Raw genomic sequence first — 21,648 nt, 5'->3', positions numbered from 1 at the left:
ATGTTGTCAAAGTATATCATGTGTGTCTGTGTGTGGCTTCAGGGGACAGTCTTTTCCACTGTCTAGATTGAAGGACTACTATCAGGGCTGGTTGGTGCCTTGAAGTTTATCTCTTGCCTCATTGTGATAACCTGAATCTGTGAGATGTTCTTCATCTCACATTGCTGCAGTCCTTACACTTGGGTAGTCCGGTGTCCTCGGTCGGCCCGAATATCAAAGTATAAGGCTGACGTCGGTCAAGGCGCATTTGACTGACATCAGGACGTCAGGGTACAAATGCGCATGACCGACGTCATATCCTCAGTCTTTTTTGCCGCATGGTCCGATGCAGAAGCAGCATTGCAAGTGCCGGTTGGCGTTCTGAGATTTTTCGATTTCGAAGTTTCAGACCGAGTTCAATGTTGGCTAAGTACCCCGTTGGGGAATATTTTAGTTTTTTCTTGCCTCAGTGATTTACCGGATGTCAGAAAGTCAATAATTGCATTTCTTGTGGGAAACAGATACCGCATAGAGATTATCATACTTTGTGTATTCCTTGCTTAGGGCCTGAGCACGGCGTTGTTGGCTGTCGCTCTTGTGCTAGATTTAATAAACGCACTATAAAGAGAAGGTTGGATTGTGCAAGGTTAGTCTTTGGGAAGCGGTGCAATTATAAAATGCCGTCGGATGCTCCGACGCCCGCTTCTTCGAAGAAGCGCAAGGACAAAGCAGTTAAGCCTAGGCTAGAAGAACCGTCTGTACCGGACGCCGGTTCTTTAGAGGTGTCGGTGGAGCCGGTGGCTCCACCGGAGGTTTCTTTGTGTTCCCAGGGTGAGACTTTATTATTGCAAGTTGTGGCCTCTCAGGAGGCAAGTCAGGCTGAGGGGGCTTCTCAGGTTACTATACTCCCCTCCCTTCCTAGGGTGGCTAGGCCCTCTCCTTCTGTTTCAAAGGCTTCTCCCAGGGGCAGGCCAGGTTTAGCTTCAGTTGGTGTTACCCCTAGCTCTTCAGGAACTGTGCCCAAGAAGCATATGCTTAAAATGGCAGAAGATTTGATTACTTTGATTAGGGTTCTATGCCCCTCCTGATAAGAGACCTAGGATGGAGCCGGAGCTGGGGGTTTTGAGCAGGCTTCAGATGTTTCAGAGTCTTCGGCTGAAGACTTGCAGGAGTACTCTCCTTATTCTGATTCTGATGTGGATGATTCTACTCCTTCTGCTTCTCCTCCTGAGGATTTTTCTTTTTCAGAAACTCTTCATTCCATGAGGGAGCATTTTAAGTGGGAAGGTCAGGACTTCTCTGATTCCAGGAAAAGGCTTAGGGAATTTTTGTTTTTACCCCAGCATAGGCCTTTGGCTATACCTCCTGTTTTGGATGTAGTGGAAGATGTTTTTTCGTAGGCTTCTCTTAATCCTGATTCTTTGCCTCCGGCTCCTGTTAAGCCGGATAGGTATTACAGGGTGCCTGAAGCTCATAAGTATCTTTTTAAGAGTCCTAGGGCAGACCCAGAAACTGTTAGCCAGGGGCCTAAAGGTGTTAAGGCTTCTGTTGTAAAGAATCCGGTTCCTGCAGACAAAGAGGCTAGGGCCTTAGATAGATGGGGAAAGAAAATTTATACTTCTTCCACTCTTGCTATGAGGGCTTTGAATTGCCAGTTTCACATGTTGAAATACCAAAACTATCTCCTTTCACAATTGAAGTCTAAGGTTGATGCTCTGGCAGTAGGTATTGATTGTAAAGAGTTGCAAGATTTAGTACATGTTTCTGAACAGGTGGGTAAGCATTCTTTGCAATGTGGTTTTGATGCTGTACAGGCCTCGTCTAGGGTGGCTGCCACTGGGTCAGTTCTTCGCAGGCACTCCTGGCTAAGGGATCAAAATTTGTCTGAACATGTTAAAACAAGGATTTTAGATGCTCCTTTACAATCTGACGTGTTGTTTGGTCCTCCTGTTGAGGCAGTTTTAAAGAAAATGGAAGACAAGGCTAAGTCTATGCAGACTGTTAAAGATTTTTTGCAGGTCCAGCCTCCAAAGTTTAGTAGAAATTGGCCTACTAAGGGGTGGACGTATCCTTCTTATGTTTCCCAGTCTAGGGGTAGGTCTAGACGTGGTAGGGGCAGAGCTCAGGGATCTTTCAGGCCTAGAACAGGGAGTTCTCCTGCACAGTCTTCGGGTGAGGGCAGGGGTCAGTCCTTTCGTAAACAGACCCAATGACCTACCTTTTCAGCTGCCAGAGCCTTCTCGTCTGGCAGCACCTTTGGGAGGAAGGTTGGCACTTTTCAAAGAAAATTGGAGTTTAATTACCCAAGACAGATGGGTATTGGATATCATACACCACAGTTACAGGTTTTATTTCCATACCTTGCCTCCTTTCAAAGGCATGCCAGACGTTCCTCCTCAACAAAGAATAGAGGCTCACAAGCAAGTTTCTCTGTTACTCCAAATAGGGGCCATACAGCCGGTCCCTATGCCAGAAGTGGGCCTAGGATTTTATTCTCGCCTTTTCCTAGTACCAAAGAAGGGGAACACGTGGAGACCAATTTTGGATTTATCTACGCTCAACACTTATCTGGACATTCCCAAGTTCAAAATGTTGACGTTACAGCAGCTTTTACCTCTGCTGGGCAAAGATCATTGGATGGTAACTTTGGATCTCAAGGAGGCTTACCTTCATGTTCCTATCAGACTAAGTTGCAGGAAGTATCTACGTTTTCGTGCTGGGACTTCTCACTATCAGTTCTCTGCATTGCCCTTTGGCTTATCTACTGCGCCCAGAGTGTTCACGAAAGTTCTGGCTCCAGTGATAGCTTTCTTCAGGCTAAAAGGAATACAGATCTGTCCTTATTTGGACGACTGCCTGATTCTGGCTCAAGGAAGGGAAGAGCTTCTTCATCATTTGGAATATGTGATAGCAGTGCTAAGATGCCTGGGGTATTCTGTGAACGAAATAAAGTCCAGTCTAGTACCCTCTCAGGACATGTGCTTTCTGGGTGTGAGACTGAATACAGCATCCCAGATGGCCTTTTTAACCCCGGACAAACAAAAGAGTCTATCCCTTTACTTCCATCAGCTATCTCATCAGTCCGGGCTGACTGCAAGGACAGTCCTTCAAGCCTTAGGGTTCATGGCATCTTGTATTCTGGTGCTTCCCAATGCCAAACTGCATATAAGGAAGCTGCAATGGTATCTCAAAAATGTATGGACACAGCACTGCCAGGATCTAGACACTGTCATTCAAATAATACCTTGCATTCAAAAGGAATTTTTGTGGTGGGCTCAGGAATGTCACCTAAACAAGGGACTGTCTGTGACCCGACCAGAGGCGAGTCAGATTTTAACGACAGATGCCTCAGACAAAGCTTGGGGAGCTCATCTAAATGGAAAGTGGATACAAGACACGTGGCCTGCCAGACTACAACATCTACATATCAACCTGAAGGAGATGTTAGCAGTCCAGTTTGCATTAATAGCTTTCAAGGATTTACTTCTTCCAGGGCAGGTGTTGATTCTAACAGACAACACAACTGTCATGTGGTACATCAACAAGCAAGGGGAACGCATTCTTATCCTCTATGCAGGCAAGCAATGATTTTGTGGGAGACTGCTCTCAGTTTACAGCTCAATCTTCAGGCGAGGTTTCTGCCAGGAGCACAGAACTCCTTAGCAGATGTGTTGAGCAGATGAATTATGGATCCCCACGAGTGGAAATTGGATCCTCATGTATTTCAGAAATTGACAGTGTCATGGGGAACTCCAGACATAGATCTGTTCGCTTCTTCACTAAACCATCAGCTGCCAAAGTTTTGCACAAAAAGGTTTCATCCCACAGCTTGGAAAGTGGATGCTCTTTCTTTCAATTGGAGCAATCTTCATGTGTATGCCTTTCCTCCTCTGCCTCTCCTCCCAAAGGTACTTCTAAAGGTCAGACAGGACAAGCCAAGGATGATTTTAATAGCTCCAGATTGGCCTCGACAGCACTGGTACCCATTACTGAGAAGTCTGGTACGGAAGCCTCCATGGCCTTTGCCTTAGATTCCACACCTGTTGTCACAGGAGGACAGCCGTTTGCTGAATGTCAAACTTCACTCTCTTCACCTAACAGCCTGGCATATTCTGTTTTGAACCATAGAGGGTCTCAACTTCCACAACAAGTTTTGAATGTGATTTTGGAAGCTAGAAGGCCTAGTACAAGGAAAGTGTACGCAGATAAATGGAAGCGATTTTTATTTTGGAGTGCAGCAAAAGATTTTGATGTTTCTGAGCCTAATTTGAGTGTGGCTCTTCAATATCTTACTGAGTTACTGGACAAAGGTTTGTCTTTCTCTTCTATTAAGGTTCATGCTGCAGCAATTTCGCTCACTATGATTGTGACCCACCATTGTTTTCTCATCCTTTGTTCAAGCAATTTCTTAGAGGGGCAAAGAATATAAGACCCCACGAAGAGCTCCTACTCCTGCTTGGGATCTCAATTTTGTGTTGGAGAAACTCACTCTACAACCTTTTGAGCCTGCAGCTACTTCTGAGTTGAAATATTTATCATGGAAGACTGCTTTTTGTTGGCAATTACCTCTGCAAGAAGGGTTTCTGAATTGCAGGCCCTTATGGCGGTTGAGCCTTTCTTGATTTTCCATAAGGATAGGGTATCATTACGTACTAATCCTTCCTTTATGCCTAAGGTGGTTTCTAGTGTGGCTTTAAACCAAACTATTCATTTGCCTACTTTTTATGCAAATCCCCAAAATAAAGGGGAAAAGATTTTGCACACTTTAGATGTACACAGGCAGTTGCGTTATTATTTGGACAGAACTAAAGGGTTCAGGCAGTCTCAGCAGTTGTTTGTTTCTTTTGCTTTGAGTTCTCAGGGCAAGCCTGTGTCAAAACAAACTATTTCTAAGTGGATTGGGTTTTGCATTGCTTTCTGTTACTCCCATCATGGCAAGGAAGTTCCAGCTGGGATTAGGCCTCATTCCACTAGGGCTACTGCCACTTCAACAGCTTTTTTGAGGGGTGTGGCAACCAAGGATATTTTGGAGGCAGCTACTTGGAGTTCAGTGCATACTTTCTCTAGGCATTATCACCTGCCACTTTACTCTAAATCCAGGGCTGGTTTTGCCACTGCTGTTTTGCAGGGCATTTTGGCAGCTCCTGCTTCCTTGTAGTTAGCCATCCTCCCTTACCTCTGCTTTGGGATTCTACCCAAGTGTAAGGACTGCAGCAATGTGAGATGAAGAACATAGTACAGTTTTGTACCTACCATAAATGTAGATGTTCGAAGATCCACATTGCTGCAGTCCAATTTACCCTCCCTCCTTCCCCTCTACAGTTAGAGGTGGTTGTGTGGGTTGGGTTGTACATAATGTGTATATTGTATATATTGTACATATAGTTAGTGCAAGGGTGGTTGGTTGGTTGTTTGCTGTCTTTTGGTTTTGACCTTTATTTTTAGGGTCTTCTGACATCTGGGGCAAGAAAAGACTGAGGATATGACATCGGTCATGCGCATTTGTACCCTGACGTCCTGATGTCAGTCAAATGCGCCTTGACCGACGTCAGCCTTATACTTTGATATTCGGGCCGACCGAGGACAGCGGACTACCCAAGTGTAAGGACTGCAGCAATGTGGATCTTCGAACATCTACATTTATGGTAGGTACAAAACTGTACTTTTCAATGCAGCTGTTCCGTAATGAGGGTAAGGTAGTCGAAGATGGTCATGTTGGAAATAGGTAGTTACAGAGACATTAACTATGTCTGAGATAATGTGTTCTGATTTGCACGTCTGCATTGAGGGTGTAGGGCTAAAGAACATCTTGAGTAATAATACTACCTTGTTATAATTAGTGGTAGAAAATGGAGTTGTTCACTGAAGTGCACTTTTTCTTTGCTATTACAAGTTTAATAATAATAATTATCTCTTTTTTTTTTTTTCTCATGTGGCTAGTATTCTTTTCTTTGGACTATTACCGGGGAGTATGCTTTGTTAGGCATAACCTTTTTGACTAAAATGTTACTCTTTTTGATGGATATTTAAACATTCATTTCACCACTGTAGGGTTTTTTTTCCGATACTATGAAGTTTAAATTGTTAGTTATTCATAAAAACATGCCTCACCTTCTACGTCTTTTTCTTTGTTTCCAGGTTTAAGAGGTGCTATGGCGTTTGCTTTGGCAATTCGAGATACTGCCACTTATGCACGGCAGATGATGTTCAGCACAACACTTCTCATTGTGTTTTTTACAGTCTGGGTGTTTGGTGGTGGAACTACAGCAATGCTGTCCTGTTTACGAATCAGGTTTGTAAGAAAAAAAGCTTACCTTTAAACCACATTTGTGTTTTTTACATTATCATTGAATGAACATCCTTGGTTACCCCATTGCTACTTACAATATGATGTTTTGCATTGCTGTTCTCTGTGTTGCTATATTGTGTTTTCTTGCTGCCTGAGAGTGTAAGAATTTTCCAGCTTATGAAAGCAGGCATTTATCAAATTCAGGCAAATATGCATTTGAATGAATGTATCTTCCTTTTATCTATCCCCATTTTATGCAGTTTAGACTAAGTTAAGATAAATCAAAAATTGTATGTGCCATTTTGTTTAATTTTTGGTGTTTCTCAATACTGCCAAAAGTAGACACTTTAGTTTTTTATTAGTTATTTATTTTTGTTGATTGGGAAAGTCTGACTGGGCATGTCCCTTTTTCAACAGAGGTCTAGGGAGTAAAGCTCCAGCAAGGTCACAGATGTTGTACAGTTATGTTGAGATGGGGAAAAGCGTAGTATAGTGCACATTTAAAAGGGAAGTTTGTTACAATTAAGAAGATTGAGAAAATGCTAAGATTGTGAACACTTACAGTAACAAAATTGCAGTTTGAAAACATGGAGACAATTCTAGTTAACTTGCTATTGTTTCACAGGTTAGTTCCTGAAAAAAAAAATGTATTTTTGACATCAGTTTGGATAACATGATATTGTTCGAACTAACTTCAGAAATGAAGCAGAGTAAAAACGCATTTTAAAGGGAAAAAAAAAGTCCACCTACAAGGTTTTGACAATTAAGGAATACTATGTTAAAAAAATTTTATTGCTATATTGTGAGTCAATGGGTGGATGTGAATTACTGCAAAAAAAGTGTTGGGGCTGGGTGTTTTTGGGTGTGGATAAAGAAAAATTTAATAATTCATTACAGTCTAGTGACACCCCCAGGTGTGTGTGTTTAGTTACATCCAAGTGATGTCGGTAGGCAGCTAATATATCCTGTTCATATTGGAAGTAATCACAAAACCATGTTACATGCAGACTATTAAAAGATATCATATTAAAGTTTACACGATAGTTCAAGGATTATAGATGTATGGAGAGAGGTTTCCTTGAGAAATAAAGTGCAACTAAGATTAGCAGTTATCAGCTTGATATAAGGTACTACACAGATGTATAGACTTCTAATATGCTTTGTATTAATCCAGCACATCACAAGGAAAAAATGGAAGGTAGCTAATTTTGTCAGTTGGGAGTGGGTCATTTGGACAGATACCTTACTTTATGTCCTCTATTAGTAATAATCCCTGGGTCAAATATATCTATGGGAGATTAGACTTGACTTGTATCCTGCAACTATTTAAGACCAAAGAATCCAAATTTAGAAGAAAACTTCACATACATTGCAGTGGTAGCTCCTGTCCTTGGCTATCTTGGGAGAATGTTGTTAGTGGTTACAGTTGTTAGATTAGTTTAGGTAGTTGTGTGTGTTTTTACTTCCCCTCCGCCCTCTCAGTATGTTCTGTGTGTGAGTGTGGTAAGTGGGTGTTTTGTACTGAGAAAGATAACATTCTTTTTTGTAGTTATTCTTTCTTCTAAGACTATGGCTGATAAGCTTATATTCAAGGGATGCACTGAGTGTAGCTATAAGTTATTCCCTGCAGATGGCCACACTCTGTGTGTTATGTGCTTGGGCGTGGCCCATTTGAGCAGACTACACTATATGTGCGTGGTTCAACCTGCACGCCGTTGAAGACAGGAAGGCCAAGTTGGCCCTAAAAGGCCTTCTTCTCCCTTCTGAGACTGTTGCCTCGTCTTTGGCTTCGGTCACAGCAGCTGCTGTGGCCGCCTCTCTTTCTTCTCTTTCCCTGGCTTCTCCTCCCTCCCAGGCTGGGACTCAAGCTCCTGTGCAAAAGCCCGTGGAAGAGGCGCGGAAAAGGGGCAGAGAGATGGAGAGAGAGTCGAAGTTGAGGGAAAAGCATAAGAGGTCTCCGGACCTCCCTTCACCAGTAAAAACTTTATGGATCTATGACTCCCCTCTGCCCCAATCTCTGAGGTTCTCCCCGGAGCCAAAGGAGACATGCTCAACTTCCAAGGCCTTGGTGCCCCGACCTGCAAGGCCTAGTCCGTAGCCTTGTTGAGGTACACCCGGTCCTTGTCTGAGGTCGATATGGATAAAATGATGAGGAGGTTCATCCGTACTCCTATCCAGATGGGGGTCTTGCCCAGCCCCCTCTCCCTCAGGAGGGAAGAACTTGCTTCCTTTTTTTCCAGCCGATATCTCCTTCTCTGTTCCGACCATTGGGTTTGGAGTATTCGGATCCGAGGATGGCTTTAGTCAGGGGGTCGGCGCCGAGGGTACCTGCTTCCTCGACGCCGACAGATGCCTGGAGCATATTGGATCCGACTAGCTCGGATTTGAGCCACACTCGGAGCCAGAGATTGGGTGTCGGATCCGAGGGAGTGGAACTTTTTTCTTCGGCTCCGCCTTTGTTTGGTCAAGTTCCCTCCCTCAGAGCTCCGTCCACTTTGGGCCCAGGTCCGATTCTCTTGTCGGACCCGGGGAGACCGGCCTCTTTATTGGTTTCTCAGGAGGTTCGCTCTTTTTCGGTGTTCGACATGGTAGAAAGGGTTCTCTGCTGGGTCGAGACCCCTGACTGCCCCCCCGGACTCTACCCAGACCCCCTGAGCTCTTTCTACGGTCCCCATCATTTTACCAGAGGGACATCCCATGCTTGAGGAGCCCCAGACTGTTCCCCCTGAGAAACAAGTGGCTTGCAAGTTGTCCCCCGGAGAGCCCCACCGCACAGGTGCCTCACAAGCATACGTGCAAGAGGAGGCACTTGGACTACCCTGAGTCCGTCACCGAGGATACAGACTTGGATGATGGAGAAAGTTCCCCTAGGTCACTTCTCGAGGTATCCAAAAAAAAAAGGTGCATCAGCACGTGGGGCAAATGCACGGCTCTCAATTAGTAGAATCAAGACAAAAAAACGCACAGAGCCAGCATACAGTATTCCAAAGTATATTGTAATGAAAGTTAAATCATTACAAAAGAGAACAAACCGGTTTCGGCAGGAACAAACACAGCCTTCCTCAGTGTTACTTACATACATAGTGGTGAGCAAGAGTATTTATACACACATATAATCATTGTTAATTAATTGAGTTCAATCAAAGATTTTCATTGAGACCAGGTGGGAATAATCCCCCCAGTTTGATTATCCACTTTTTTTCTTTGGTGTTCAGAATGGAGTGTAACCCAGTTTTATTATACTTATTGCCAGCAATTTTGTCAATGATGATGAAGGTGAATTTAGCAGAAGCATGTACTAGATGATGTTTTTATAGGGCATTAGTCTGCCTCTTATTTTTGATATTGCTGATATGTTCCGAAATCCTAATTTTGAGTGGTCTGGATGTTTGTCCTACATAAAATGAACCACAATGGCAGGTGGCTAAATAAATAACCCAGTCGGTGTTGCAGTTCGCAAAAAATCTGAGATCATAAACTGTTGGACAGTTTCTGCTGGAAAATTGTTTGGACTTATTGATCTTGTCACAGTTGGTACAATGTCCGCAAGGGTAGCAACCTATCAGAGGGTCCCCTGTCAGTGTAGTTTGGATACAATTGGGGTCAACATGCCTATGCCCATGTTTGAAGTGGTTAAGAAAAGAACCCAAATTCTTTCCCCTACGAAAGGAAAAAAGGCATTTATCTGGTATAAGGCTAGTTACATCCGGGTCATATTTGAGAATGTTCCAGTGTCTGTGCACACTGTCAATCAAATGGTTAGAATTCCTAGCATAGGTGGTCATGAATCTTAGAGTGGAATCTCTAATTCGTTGGTGCTTGTTATATTTCAATAAGTTATCTCTATCAAGGGAATCAACCATGTTACTGGCAGCTAGAACATAGCCCATACCATAACCCCTGGATTTGAATCTATTAGTAAGGTCTCTCCTGTGAATCTGAAAAGAGGAATCATTGGAACAAATGCGTTTGGTTCTGATAAAATGAGATTTAGGTATGTTGCGTATAACGTGTGGGGGGTGAAAACTGGAAGCATGAAGGATAGTATTGTACTCGGGATGTTTTCTGAAAATCTCAGTGGATAAGGTGTTGTCAGCTAACTTGGTCACGGCAACATCCAAAAAGGTGATATGTTGACGGTCATATTGGACAGTGAATTCCAGTCCCCAGATGTTATTATTCAAATATGTAAGGAATTCATGTAGCATGTATGTTTCACCCGTCCAAACCAACCAGCAATCGTCAAGGTAGCGTCTCCAAATGTCCATATATGGTAAAAATGTGTTGTTAGTGGAATCATAAATGATATGGTGTTCGACGAAAGCCATAAAAAGGTCTGCATAGATGGGGGCAAATGATGCCCCCATGGCTGTCCCCTTGACTTGCCAGTAGCATTTGTCTGAATAAGAAAAAACATTGCTAGTGAGAACCAATTTTGCTAGCTCTATCAAGAAGGAATTGAAAGTGGATGGATATAAATCCGCTTTGTTCAACCAAAAAGCCAGGGCCTCAAGTCCAGATTGGTGTGGGATGTTAGTGTATAGAGCACATACATCAAAAGGTGCAGAGTAACCAATTATCCTCAAGCTGACTGTCTGAAACAATCTGAAGGAAACTAGTGGTGTCATGTAGTCTTGAACGTTATCATGCCCAATAAAGGTTTGAGATGTTTAGTGAGAAACATGGAGAGGGGTTCTGTAATATAGCCCCTTCCAGAAACAATTGGTCGACCCGGAGGATTTTAAGGTATCCTTGTGGATCTTGGGCAAGAAGTAAATATATTGAGTGCATGGATCCTTGACAATGAGTTGTTGTGCAGTGTCATTGGCTATGATACATTCATCTCTGGCCCAATATATAAATTCCTCTATATGTTTTTGAAATCTGGATGTGGGATCAATGCCCATCAGGGAATAGTATTTGGGATCAGACAACTGTCTATTTGCCTCAATGTCATAAGCACTCCAATTCAAGATCACAACGGCACCCCCCTTGTCAGCCTGAATAATGACAATGTTGTTATTATTCTGTAATTCAAAGATCGCTTCGCGTTCAGCTCAAGATATGTTATTGGATTTGAATTGAATGTCAGACCCAGAAAAATGGAGATCATTAAGAATGTTCCTCTGAAACTGTTGTACCAGTGGATGCATGGGTGGAACAAATGTGGATTTGTGATATACGAATCTTTCACTCACATCATGCCCAGAGTCACCAAAAAATAGTTTAAGGTTCAAAGTTCTACAAAAAGAAACAACATCTTGAGCCAACAAATCCTCAGAAACCATGAAACCTGGTACAAAAGACAACCCTTTATTAAGTACCAACAAATGTGTGGGGGATAATACAAAATCAGATAGATTTAGCACATTGCTATTTGGTGAGGTGTCTAATTCTCCATGACCATTTTCAGTAAGCTTTCTATATTGGTGATTCCTCCTATGTTTTCTCCCCCCTCTTTTGTATTTGGGCCTAAAGGGATGGTGTTTGGATGTCGTTTGGGGGAGGGTGACCTAGATGTGCTTGGAAATTCACTGTCCGTACCGGATGAAATCTCCTCTGTAGAAGATACTGGAATATATTACCTGTCTTTTTAAGAATGGACCGAGGTCTTTTCCTCTTAGGGGTCCTCTGGGCCCTTGGTGTAAATCTGACCTGTTTGATATTGTTTACAAATGGGTTATTGCTATGATAATCCCCTTCGTCCCTCTGGAATTTCTTCAACTTCCTTATCCGTAATTGGTCCTCTAAGGTTTTGAGATCATTGGCTACTTTATTCAACTGTGTTTTGAAAAATGTTTCACCCTCAAAAGGTTTGAGTTCACCCACCAGCCTAGAAACTGTTTGGATCTCAGAATCTATGATTCTGTCATGAAATTTTGATAAAGTTTCAACAAAAGATATTGAAGCTTGCTGATGGATGGCGGACCACTGGTCCATAAGTTCCTGGTCAGGATTGGAAACCAGAGGTTGGATCCGTACTCTCAACCCTCTGGGAGTGATGCCTTTGGCCAAATAGGCCTTGAATAATTTTGAATGCCAAATATTTGATCTGAGTGTTTTTAAATGGCCGAAAAGGTTCTGGAATGCTACTGTGCATTTGGTTTCAGAATCACTCTGATCTGTAGTCTGGATTTTATCAGATAAGGTATGGCCAAGACCAAATATCCTCAGGTCCTCTCTGTCAGCAGATAGACCTGTTATGAAAGAAGTTAAATCCATATTTATTAATATTAGCTAACAATATCAGTCAAAAAATATATTTTTACTGAGTCAGCTGGGATGATGGGGACAAATACAGCCCAAATAATTGAAAGAAATGCTAGCTGTGACCCCTAGGAATTATACTGAGATCAATTCAATACTATTAGGCTAGACCAAGGTGTCCACCAAACAGCGAACAAGATGATGTCCAAATTTAAACAGCCAAAAATTGTTTCAAACTTGATGAGGTGATCAAAAACAAACCCCTAAGGTAAAAGTACACATGAAAGACACATGGGGGACATGCACATAAATATTTAAACACACTTGTTGAACTTCAAAGTCCTTGAGTAATAAATGCAGTATTCATTATCAAAAATTTTTGTTCTCTTTTGTAATGATTTAACTTTCATTAGAATATACTTTGGAATACTGTATGCTGGCTCGGTCTCACTTCTCGAGGTGACATCATGGAAATCTTATGCCAACGGGGAGGTTGGTCTGCCCCCAAACCTTCTTCTGACGAGTCCATGTTCCTGCCTTCGGCACGGGCCCTCTACTTCCTGGGTGTCCCCTCCCGCGGATCCTTTGGCGGACCTGGTCACCTCGCAGGCATGAAAGGAGCCGGACACCATGGAACCAATTCCAAAAAGACCCGACAAAATTTTGAGTCCCCCCCACAGACAAGCTAGCTCGAGCCCCTACCCTTTGGTCTCACCACAGCCCCCAGGGTGTTCACCAAAGTGATGACGGTGGTAGCGGCTCACCTGAGGCTTCGGGGGATTCAGGTCTATCTGTACCTGGACGATTGGCTCCTCAGTGCTTCCACCACGTGTCTACTGTCCCAAACCAGGGATTATTTCCTGATTCTTGCCCTGCATGTGAGGATCACAGTCAATGCATCCAAATCACTCCTAGATCCTGTACAGGTGATAGACTACATTGGCGCCAGGAAAGATACTCTACTGTGCAAAATCTTCCTGACCTCGGAGAGAGTAGAAAACCTGAGGATTCATGTCTCCCTAATCTACCACTCTCGTCTCCTAGTGGTGGAATCGGTGTTGAGGGTCTTCGGCTTGATGGCAGCGATCATACCTCTTGTCCTGTGTGCCTGGTTACACATGAGAATTCTACAGTGAACTCTAGCTGTACAATGGTCCCTGTTGCAACTGCCATTGGCATATCCAATTCAACTCAGTCGAGTCTGTCGGTCATCCCTCGTATGATGGATGTGTTCTCCGGACATTTTGGAGGGACAACCCTTTGTTCTGGCCCTGTCCCAAGCCACAGTGACCATGGACGCCTCCCAACTCGGGAGGGGGGGCATTGTTTGAGCAGGACAGTCCAAGGCCTATGGTCTCCTGTACAGACCAGCTTGCACATAAATGTCCTAGGGATGAGGGCGGTCCTTCTGGCATTGCAGGCCCTTCATGCCTTTCTCCCCTCTGGGAACGATTGCAATTCAGTCAGACAACATGTCAGTGGTCTGGTATTTCAACAAACAGGGAGGGAACAGATCTTACCCCCTTTGTCGCGAGGCCATGAGAGTGTAGGAATGGGCAATATCCACCAGTCACTTTCTCATCGCAACACACATTCTGGGACAGTTCAACATCCTAGCAGACAGGCTAAGTCGGACTATTCTGATGCCTTATGAGTGGTCTCTGAATTTTTCAGTAGCAGAACAGATCTTCCGTGAGTGGGTTCAACCTTGCAGCGATCTCTTCGCATCTCCTTCCACCGTGAAGTGCAGCGGGTTTTTCACTCTGAACCCCCTGCTGGGGAAGTCCCCCAAAGATGCTCTAGTTCATGCTTGGTCTCCAAGTTTTCTGGATGCTTACCCGCCAGTACCTCTTATTCCAAGGTTTCTACAGAAAGCTCGCCGACTGGGGAGCAAAGTGATCCTCATTGCCCCGTTTTGGCCTCATCAGGTATAGTTTCCCTTCCTTTGGTCTCACCTTCTGGCTCCACCTTAGCTTTCATTCAGGATCTGATTTCACACCCTTCGGGGGTGCCTCATCCGAATCTGGACAGTTTGAAACTCACAACTTAGCTGCTCCAGTTCCAATGATTGCTAGGACTCCTGGACTAATCCTCCTCAGTTAGATCTATTTTGGTAGCTGCTCATAAGTCTTCCACCAGGATGGTTTATTGCAGCAAGTGGAAACGTTTTTCTTTTTGGGCCTCTTAAAGGTGTTTAGACCCCTTCACGGCTCCTATTTCTGCCATTCTCGATTTTCTAGCTGATATATTTTTACATGGAGCTAGTTCTTCTATGGTCAAGGTTCACTTGGCTGCCATTTCTCATTTTCATGTGGGCGAGAATTCTGCCTCTTTAGCCTCCTCCAGAATGTGTAAAGCCTTTCTTAAAGACACCTTTTTGTTACGCCCCCCCGGTCAAGGATCCGGTTCCCCCTTGAGACCTTACTATGGTTCTTCAAGCTTTGGTCGATCCTCCTTTCGAGCCTGCTGCAACAGTAGATCTGAAATATTTATCTTGGAAAAATGCTTTTCTTGTGGCTATTACCTCTGTCAAAAGGGTTTCAGAACTGCAGGCCTTGTCCATCAAAGTTCCTTATATGATTTTTCATAAAGATAGGGTTTCCCTTAGGACCAATTCATCCTTTCTTCTTAAGGTGGCTTCATCAGTCATTATCAGTCAGACCATCAGTTTGCCTGTGTTCTTTCCTAATTATACTAACAAGATGGAATACAAACTCCACTTGCTGGATGTTCATAGACAGTTACGATTCTATTTACACAGGACAAAAAAATTCTGTAAATCTGATCAATTGTTTGTATCCTTCTATAAACCCTTTTTGGGCAAACCTATCTCCAAGGTCACTATTGCTAGATGGATTTCTTCATGCATTCCTCAGGTCTATAAGGACAGAGGCATGTCTCCTCCGGGTCAAGTGTGAGCTCATTTCACTAGACTGATGGCTATGTCTGCAGCTTTTTGGTCTAGAGTATCTTTGGATGATATTTGTTCTGCAGCTACTTGGTCCTCAATTCATACATTTATTTCTCATTACAAAATGGATCCGACTTCCAGAAGGAGAGCCTCCTTTGGATGTTTTTCGTGTTTCACTGTTGCAGTCATCACAGTTGGGTTATCAGCCTGCAGGTAGCCCTCAGTCAGCCCGAATACCAGAGTCTTGGGATTTCTGCATCGGATGCTGTCGCCTCTTCCATGACGTCAGGTCATCTGGTGTAAAACATGCAGCTGACACCATTAATCAGTCTTTCTTGCTGAGAAGGAGCCTGAAGCAGAAGCAGTTCGCAAGTGCCGGTCAGCCGCTACCTGAAATTTTCATTTTTCGAGTTTCAAACCTGAAGTCTTCTAAAGCTAAGTACCCCATTGGGGATTCTTTTTTCTTGCTCTAACCGATGTCAGAAAAAGTTAATGGTCTTGCCTGTGGAAAGCAAATACCTCATAGAGATTTTCATTCTTAATGTGTCACCTGTTTAGGCCCAGACCACGATGTCCCTCACTGTCTGTTTTGTGCCTTGTTTAACACCCGAGCCATTCGTCATCGGGCTATTTTTGTAGCTAAATTCTTTCGGTGTCATTCTCCGTATTCTGAAATGGCTTCAGTAAGCCATCCAACTACCGATCTTCTGAAAAAGCACAAGGCAGAGACAGAATGCATAGGTCAAAAACTTCTGACGATGGCTCCATTAAGCTAGTCGCCAATCCACCGGTACTCAGTGAGGTGCCTTTGCAGCCCTTGATGCCCGCTTCTACAGATTCGCAGGCCTCTGCTGAGACCCATTCGGAGTCTGGTATGCCGCTGTGCAGGTACAGTCTTCTGAGGGCGTATTCCGACCTACCGATATTCGTATTAAACAGACAACTTTTTTAAACTAAAACTACTGAGTTTCTCAGGCCCAAAGTTTGCACTACACCTAGAAAACAGATATCCAAAGCGTATGCTCAAGCTCCCATGCCACAAAAACAAATGCTTAGAATGGCTGAAGACCTTATTACATTAATTAGGAAAGCCAGCCTTCACCTGCTAAAAGACAAAGAATTGAATTTCCTTCTGATTCTACAGACCAGGGGTCCAATGACTCTGACCCTTCTGATTACGAAGGACACATACCCTTATCTACCTATGAGAATTCAGATGCAGAGGAATCCATTCCCTCTGCCTCCCCTCCAGAGGATTTTTGTTTTGGTGAAACATTGCATACCTTGCGAGAGGATTTCTGTTGGTAATGCCAGAACCTATCCTCAGTCCTAAAAGAGACTCTGGGAATTTTTAGATTTGCCTCAGCACAGGCCTCTAGCTATACCCCCTGTCCTGGATGTTGTAGATGATGTCTTCATGGAATCCAGTATTACTCCTGACACTTTACCACCAGCTCCTAGAAAACCTGACATGTACTACAGAGTACCTGACTCTCACAAATTTCTCTTTAAGAATCCTACTGCAGATCCAGAGACAGTTTCCCAGGGACCTAAAGGCATTAAGGCTACTGCAGCCAAAAACCCTACCCCTTCAGGTAGGGATTCTAGAGCTTTAGACAGATGGGGTAAGAAGGTATATACCTCTGCAACTCTTGCAAAAGGTCTTTGAATTGCCAGTTTCACATGTTGAAGAACCAGCAACATGTTATGGAACTAATTAAGCAAAAAATGGTGTTACTTCCAGATTGTGAAGAAAATAAAGATTTACAACAGTCAATGTATTCTGCAAACCAAGTTAGTAAACACTCTGCAGTGTGTGTTTGATGCCTTAGAAGCATCTTGCAGAGCTGCTGCCACTGGGTCTGTACTGAGAAGGCATGCTTGGCTAAAGGAACAAGTCTTGCCTGACCACATCAAAGCAAAATTACTAGATGCTCCATTAAATCAGGATAGTTTGTTTGGCACAAAGGCAGAAGAAGTTCTTAAAAAGATGGAAGAAAAAGCTAACTCTATGCAAACTGTCAAAGATTTCTTACGGGTGCAACCACCTAGATTCGGTAGGCATTGGCCTTCAAAAAAGTGGTCCTTTCCAGTCCCTCCCAGGCCTTCTCAGTCCAAACCCAAGGGAAACAGACCCCCAAGACTACAGTTTCAGGGTATGCAGAGATCTAAGCAATGGAGTGTTCCCACCTCAAAAACAGGGAGTGGTAAACCACCCCATTATGGAAAAAGTTCACAATGACTTTCCAATTATCCTTCCCAGCCATGCCCAAGTACTTGCAGCCCTAGGAGGAAAATTTGCTCTTCATGCAAAAAACTGGATATCTGTTACTCAACACCGATGGGTTCTAAACATTGTATCCCAGGGATACAGATTCTACTTCCACTCACTGCCAACCCCGAGCGGGTCGCCAGACCTTCCTCCAAACCAGTGGGCAGAAGCTCAAAAGCAAGTACTTTCCCTTCACCATATCAGGGCTATTCAGCCTGCTCCAATAGAACAAAGGGGACAGGGTTTCTACTCTAGACTGTTCTGGTGCCCAGAAAAGAGAGCTCCTGGCGCCCTATCCTGGATCTATCAATTCTCAACACCTTTCTGGTGGTCCCAAAATTCAAAAATGCTTACACTGCAACAGCTCCTTCCTGTGCTAGCCAAGGATGCCTGGTTAGTCACCCTAGACTTAAAAGAAGGTTATCTGCACATCCCCATAAGGGAGTCTTCCAGGAAATATCTACGTTTCAGGCTCTATGCACTATCAGTTCTCTGCACTTCCCTTTGACTTATCTACTGCGCCCAGAGTATTCACAAAGTGACTGGCTCCAGCCATTGCATACTGCAGGCAGCGAAATATTCAAATTTACCCATACTTGGACGATTACCTGATTCAGGCGGTCAGTCAGGAATTGCTACTTCAGCACCTGGCATTTGTAAAAAGACTTCTAACTTCACTGGGATACACCATCAATGAAAATAAATCACAACTGGTGCCCAGCCAACAAATTGTATTCCTGAGAGCAAGCTTGAACACAACTTCCCAGATGGCATTCCTCACTCCAGAAAAGCAGGTCCATTTGACAAACTATTTCAAACTGATGGCCACCAAAACCCAGCTATCTGCAAAGTAATCTTGCACAAAAATCAGCCAGTTAAAATCCCATTCAGGAGAACATTTGCTAATGTGCGTGTTTGGTTTTTTGCCCTTTTTTTTTTCCAGCAGCAAAAAGTGTTCTGTCATATGAGCATTCTCTCCTCTTTATAAATATGTATATATATATATATATATATATATATATATATATATATACATACACACATCTGCGTGCATATGTAATATACATATATATTTATGTATATGTTTGTGCGTGTGTGTGTAATATATACATATATGTATATGTGTGTGTGTGTGTATATATATATATATATATATATATATATATATATATATATATATATATATATACACATACATATATGGTTCCCCTTCATAATATCGAATTACTGAATGCTCAAAATTCAGTAACTCAAAATTATAAAGTCAAACCAACAAAAATCCCGAAACCCACAAGCATGAAAACAAAAAACCCCGAACATACAGAACACATACACCACACAACACGTACACCATACAACTTACATAACATAAACTACAAGCCCTACACTACACGTACGCAGGGGGGCAAGCCCCCCTGCACCTCCACACCCCTCACTTATATATTCTAACTCTGAGGTTGCACTAATAAACACAAAAAAAAACACCACACAGACATTTTAAACTGCCTTGCACACACACAAACACATCACACATACATAGACACATCCAACACTCACACTCATACTCCCTACCCTAACCCACACACACAACTTACAAAACACACACATACACTTACTTACCTTCACTTCTGTAAAACATCCCAACTCACATACTTCCTGTCCCGTAGTTGACATACAAAAGCAAGAATTCGAGATATTTGAATTTGCACTTATACAGATTCTCGCTTCTGCATTTTCGACTTTACAGTCTCGAGTTATTGAATTTCGAGCATTCAGTAATTCAGGATTGTGAAGGGGAACCACACGTATGTGTGTGTGTGTGTGTGTGTGTGTGTGTGTGTGTGTGTGTATGTATGTATGTATGTATATATATATATATATATATATATATATATATATATATATATATATATATATATATATATATGTATATATATATATATGTATGTATATATATATATATATATGTATATATATATATATATATATACACATACATATATGGGTCTACTTCATTTCACTGAAAGCTCATTTCACTGAAACTCAGTTGCCTGCACACAATTCACTGAAAGCTCATTTCTTTGAAAACTGATTTGACTGAAACTCATTTCGTTGAAAGTTGCACATGCCCTTTTCCCCACTGTAGTGCAATCCTGGCGTTAGTATATAAAGTCATGGGGGTGGGAGGCACACTCCCCACCTATTTTAAATGTTTTAAAACCATAGATATGGATATTTACAAGTCCAATGAATAACTCTTTCCAAAAAAACAATATATAACCAAAATATGTGGGGGGCTGTGCCCCCCACACCCCCTTACTTTATATACCAACTCCAGGATTGCATTACAGTGGGGAAAAGGTCATATATAACTTTCAACGAAATGAGTTTTCAGTGAAATGAGGTTTCAGTGAATTTGTGCGCAGGCAAGTGAGTTTCAGTGAAATGAGCTTTCAGTGAAATAAAGTAGATCCATATATGTATATATGGCTTACCTTTACATGTGCGTAATGCACATGGATGAAATCCAAAAGTCCGAAAGGACTTTTTCAAGTTTTTGGAAAGCCAAAAATAGAATGCATTGAATGTGCAATGAGCAAAAGCACAGTAACGTTCACTCATTGCAGATTCGGCATTTTTGGTGCAAGGTGCACTATAGTGGGGATCGGGAAGTGGACCCTTTCCCCACTGTAGTGCAACTTCAGAGTTGGAATAATAAAGTGGGGGGAGAGGGGTGCAGGGGGGGCATAGCGCTTTATATTTGAATTGAAGTTCGAAAATCAGCTAATCTGGTTTTCGATTTGCTGATTTTCGAACTTCGGTGCAAATCGGAATGACTATTTTCGTCATTCCGGTTCGCACAAAGGGCCGTTCAGTATTTTTATTTTCAACCTTTCAAAGGTAAACCGTATATATATATGTATATATATGTATATAATATACACAGTTTTTTTTACTGCTAAAAAGGAAATGAAGCTCTCTCTTATTTTCGATCCTACACAAATCTGCTGCATCACTGATCATGGGGGAGGTGTATCCATTTCGAGGACCTCTTCTGTTTTCCCTGGTGTAAAGAGAGTTGGCCATTATTTTCACTTCTGTATTATAAAGAAATCCAAGGGTGACCATTTCCCAACAAGATGCTAGCTAATATCTAATCAGTCATTTCAAACCGTGAATAAAATGCCCCACCACTACTACCACAAAGAGCAAATTAACAAAGTAGTCCTTTATTTCCAGTCCTCACAGAAGAACTGGCTGGTGCTGATCCTATTCATGTGTGGCATTTAGCACCTAGCATACTAACAGTGCCCAGATCACCAATGTTGAAGGTGTAGCTCTCCCTTTATCCCAGTATACCAGCCAAATTCATTATTTCCACACAGAGGAAAGGTGCTATACCTAACTCGCTAAAGGGCATAACTGGTCCGTAACGGACTGGGAAAGAATTTGGAAGAAAGATTTAGTGAACACCTTTAAGTTGCTGTTGGAATTAAATTCAAAGTGAGAAAGGGTTGAGGAAACGTTAATAAATTAATATAATTCTTTATAGGGGTGACTGAAAAAAACATTTGAAGGGGATAAAGTATAATAAAGGATTTAAAGCAAAGGTGAACATTACGAGTACACTTCATATGGTGATAAAACAGGAGGACTCAGAAGCGTATGGTAGAATGGAAGAAAGTAAAAGAAAGGTATGGGATAAAACTTGGAGAAATAAGGAAGAAGAAGAGTGCCCAAAACCACGAAATGTACGTAGATGACAGAATACGATGGATGGAATGGAAGAGAAGATTGAAAGGAGCAATAACCAGCACACCGTAATGGCAGAGAGGAGGTTAATAAGGAGCATTGAGAATGAAGGGGAGAAGGCAGTGGTCCTATATCTCAAGCCTCAGCAGGGGGAATGAACAGGAGGAAAGAGATGCTGAACACAGTCCTGGAGGAGCAAATACTGAAAAGGGTATCTTGGTGAGATTGTAGATGCTT

General features: G+C 42.7%; 1 protein-coding gene across 1 annotated transcript in view; it reads left to right on the top strand.

The window, feature by feature from the left end:
* The window catches only part of SLC9A6 (solute carrier family 9 member A6), a 2,005,079-nt gene that overhangs the window by 1,661,045 nt on the left and 322,386 nt on the right, over positions 1-21,648 (top strand). The window contains exon 12 of the mRNA XM_044057306.1: positions 6,118-6,271. Within this exon, the coding sequence (XP_043913241.1) occupies positions 6,118-6,271 (154 nt within the window). The remainder of the gene's footprint in view (positions 1-6,117; positions 6,272-21,648) is intronic.

The sequence above is a fragment of the Protopterus annectens genome, chromosome 15.part0 (genome assembly GCF_019279795.1).
Source record: "Protopterus annectens isolate FY-2018-M chromosome 15.part0, PAN1.0, whole genome shotgun sequence".
Lineage (NCBI taxonomy): Eukaryota > Metazoa > Chordata > Ceratodontiformes > Protopteridae > Protopterus > Protopterus annectens.
Note: the sequence above shows the minus strand (reverse complement) of the source record. Positions and strands in the feature narration are given on the sequence as shown.